General features: G+C 33.5%; 1 protein-coding gene across 1 annotated transcript; it reads right to left on the reverse strand.

Moving 5' to 3' along the window:
• Positions 1-250: 250 nt before the first annotated feature.
• LOC130740449 (LOB domain-containing protein 1-like) lies at positions 251-2756 on the reverse strand. The gene is made up of 2 exons (XM_057593055.1): positions 2441-2756; positions 251-1190 (listed from the first exon to the last, which is right to left on the reverse strand). The coding sequence occupies exons 1-2, from the start codon at positions 2684-2686 to the stop codon at positions 825-827; spliced, it is 612 nt and encodes a 203-aa protein (XP_057449038.1). The 5' UTR covers positions 2687-2756; the 3' UTR covers positions 251-824.
• Between the last annotated feature and the right edge of the window lie 462 nt (positions 2757-3218).

Here is a 3218-nt window from a genome sequence, read left to right on the forward strand (position 1 = left end):
CAACTTAAATGTTGGCTTTCATTTTGCTAATTTTTTAGACTTGCTTGATCATTCAAACTTGCAAATTAAATGTTTTGTGATTTGTATCAATTTGAACAGGTTGTCCTTAACTATCACACTCCGTATGTTTTGCCATCTAATTCCATCTTTTGCTTATTTTAATATTATTTTTGACATAATTCATATGTTGCCATAACTCTTATAAAATTCAAGTAGTTATAAAATCAGATAAAGTTACCTATTAAGGGTCTGTGCATCGCACGGGTCTTAATCCTAGTACTTTGACAATGAAGTAGGCATTCAAAGAAACACCATTTTTTTGAATGATCATGACATAAAAGGTGTTTAAGATTGTAAATAGCACCGTAACTATTATTAATAAAGACTCTATCATAACTTTTCCCTTTCCCTTTCTCTTCCTTTTTTTTTTTTTTGTTGGTCAATTCCCTTTCTCTTCGATATTACAAAGATTGCATGGAGTAAAGAAAACAACATCTACTACTCTTTCAACATGATGTGTGACCCCTTTACTTGCCTAGCTTGTGCAAAAAGAGACTTGATCACAAATTACAATCTTTCCTCATATAGGGCATAATTATTCTAAATGAATATTAGTTGCTAAGTTATTTTTTTTTAAATGGTTGATTCCTTCAACTTCTCCTTAGGAGACCGTCAATGGAAAATTTCCTCAATTTCTATGTATATTTAATATTAATGAAGTTCTTTCTTCTGCATTGATTTTATCATAGAGAAAAAAGTTCGTGAGTAGCTTCAGAGTCTCAGAATCGATTTTGAGAAAAGGGAAGTTGATCCAAACAAAATACTCATGTCCAAAGTGGCTCCCACAATGTGTTTAGGCTAGTGTTCTCCTCCAGGAAGTTCATGCCATAGCCAATGCTTTGGGGAGGACTTGAGATGAAAAAATCACCCACTGATTGTTGAGGTGATTCTGATTCCTGTGGATTTGGTGGTGCCATTTCCATGCAAATTCGAGCCACAAGATTGGCTTGCTGGAGTTGCATGTTTACAATTTCAGCCTGTGATTTGGCTAATTGTGCTTGAAGCTCATTCACCTGCTTTTGTAGTTGGCAAATTGCTCCTGCACAGCCATAAACAGGGTCTCTTATTCTTGCACTAGCCTCATAAACCATGCTGGTCACTGCATCAACTCTTTGAGACTCTGGAAGCTCCTGAAAAGAAAAGGCAACAAAATGTTTAGATATAATAAATTGCAGAGAAATGTATAATGATTTGATTGAGGAAAATTCCTTGTTGTAAGATATGTATCTTTTGATCACTCTTTTTTTTTTTCTAATTTTGTTTTAGAGGTGAAGATTTGGAATACTGGAGTGTTAAGTATAAATGTATAACTACTAGGAGGCCCACACCATTAGGAATTCATTTTAAGTTTGGTGGTTGAAAAAATGCATTTATTGGAGGTATAATGACAGAAAGTATGGAGCTCCATAGACCAAAAGAAAAGGATAGGAGAAATGATCACACCATTGGTTATGTTTGTTTTTCCATTTGCATTGAAGCAAACATGATTTTACACACAAATAGAAAAACATGATTTTATAACATTTAGTTTAACTTGACTTTCAAATAAATGCAGTCTCTCCCGCACATGCTTACTTTTCAAATTTTACTCTTAGAGTAATTATTAAACTGTAGAGAAAACTTAAAAGCATAGTATTGTTTATACTGTTGTTCAATGAAAAGTTTGACTATCCACTTTCTTAACACATTACACATGTTAACAAAGTGGGTGGTAAATATTTTCATCGAACAATACAGACAACACCTATACTTGTGTATGTTCTTAAATTATTTGTTATTTTGTCATCACTGTTGAAGTTTCAGAAGTAGCATTAAAAATTAGGTAATTTTTGTTCATTGGAGACTAGTCTTATATCATATTTGTCCCCATGTAAAGAATGCTGAGATAAGTGGAACAGGGAACTACAGCACAATAATGGAGAGATTCCTATAAGCTGTTATATACTTCACCTGTCATTATTGACTTTAAAGAGCAAAATGAAAAATATTTGTTAAACTCTATGATCTAATAAATCAATATTAAAACAAATTCAGAAATTAACAATGCAAGAAGATACATATGTTCTCTCTAATTTTCACTTAAATAGCACCAAAATTTTAGGAACTAAATTAAGTCTTTTTAGGCTATGTTTGTGTATTTGTTGACATAACTCCAAACGCATATTAGCAATACACTTCAAAATAAAAAGTGAAGTAAAAAACTCTTCTTATCAATTGGGATAAAAGTTTACTCACATACAAACAAACAGTTAATATATTGTGAGTTCAATTATGTTTGGGAAACATAGATTGCCTTGGAGGACTAGAATGGAGACAAGGAAACAAGTAAATTGAACTAAGAATTTAGAAGGCTTTTAATTGAAAGCCCTGTAGTAACTACCTGTAAGAGCTTGATGATGTTGCTGGCACCAAAGACCCTGTGGGCAATGGTAAACTTAGCAGGATCAGTGGGAGGGAAATAAGGTGCCAAAACACATTTATCAGCACATCTTCTCCTCAAAATCTTGCATGCAGCACAAGGGCTCATCACAACTTGGGGTAGTTGTGAGGAAGATGAGGAATTAGTAGGAGAGTGAGAAAGTGAAGTGGGGTTGTTGTGTGTGTCACTGCCATTGCTATTATCCATGTTTCTCAGCTTGTTTTGTTACTTTCTGTTTGTCTGTTTCTTTGTGTATTTTAGGAAAAAAGGGAAGAAGAGAGGGTGTTGAGTTTGTTATCATTTTGAAGCCAAAGTTGGGATTTTATAAGGGAAAAGGTGAAGCTATTAGCACAAGCATCATCACATGGAGATGTGATGTCAGCGTTGAAATTGGATAATCAACGTGGTTGCTCCTGGTTTCTCACTTAATTCTTTGTTAGGTGTTGTGGATATTTGGCTTTGTGTGAAAACTCTTCAAGTTTGAAAAACCACTTCTAATACCACAATTTTCATTGTATTTCCCCCATGTTACTTTAGTGAACAATTTAACTCCAGTGCTTGATGATTGCTGTGAGAATTTATTTTGGTATAAAATTGTTTAGGGTGTGTATGTCTGAAAATTAGTTCGAAAACCACAATGAAGCTAAAATCATGACGGATGAGAACAATTTCTTTTAGCTTTTATTTATCATGATTTTGATTTTGTCAAAGTTTTCATACGAGTTTCAAAGCATTCACT

This window comes from Lotus japonicus, chromosome 2 (assembly GCF_012489685.1).
Source record: "Lotus japonicus ecotype B-129 chromosome 2, LjGifu_v1.2".
NCBI lineage: Eukaryota > Viridiplantae > Streptophyta > Magnoliopsida > Fabales > Fabaceae > Lotus > Lotus japonicus.

What these genes read in the sequence shown, in the direction of transcription:
- LOC130740449 (XM_057593055.1), bottom strand. Translation starts at nt 2,686, where the DNA reads ATGGATAATAGCAATGGCAGTGACACACACAACAACCCCACTTCACTT. An exon ending in ACATCATCAAGCTCTTACAG is followed by an intron (nt 1,191 to 2,440) that starts GTAGTTACTACA and finishes TTTTCTTTTCAG; the next exon opens with GAGCTTCCAGAGTCTCAAAG.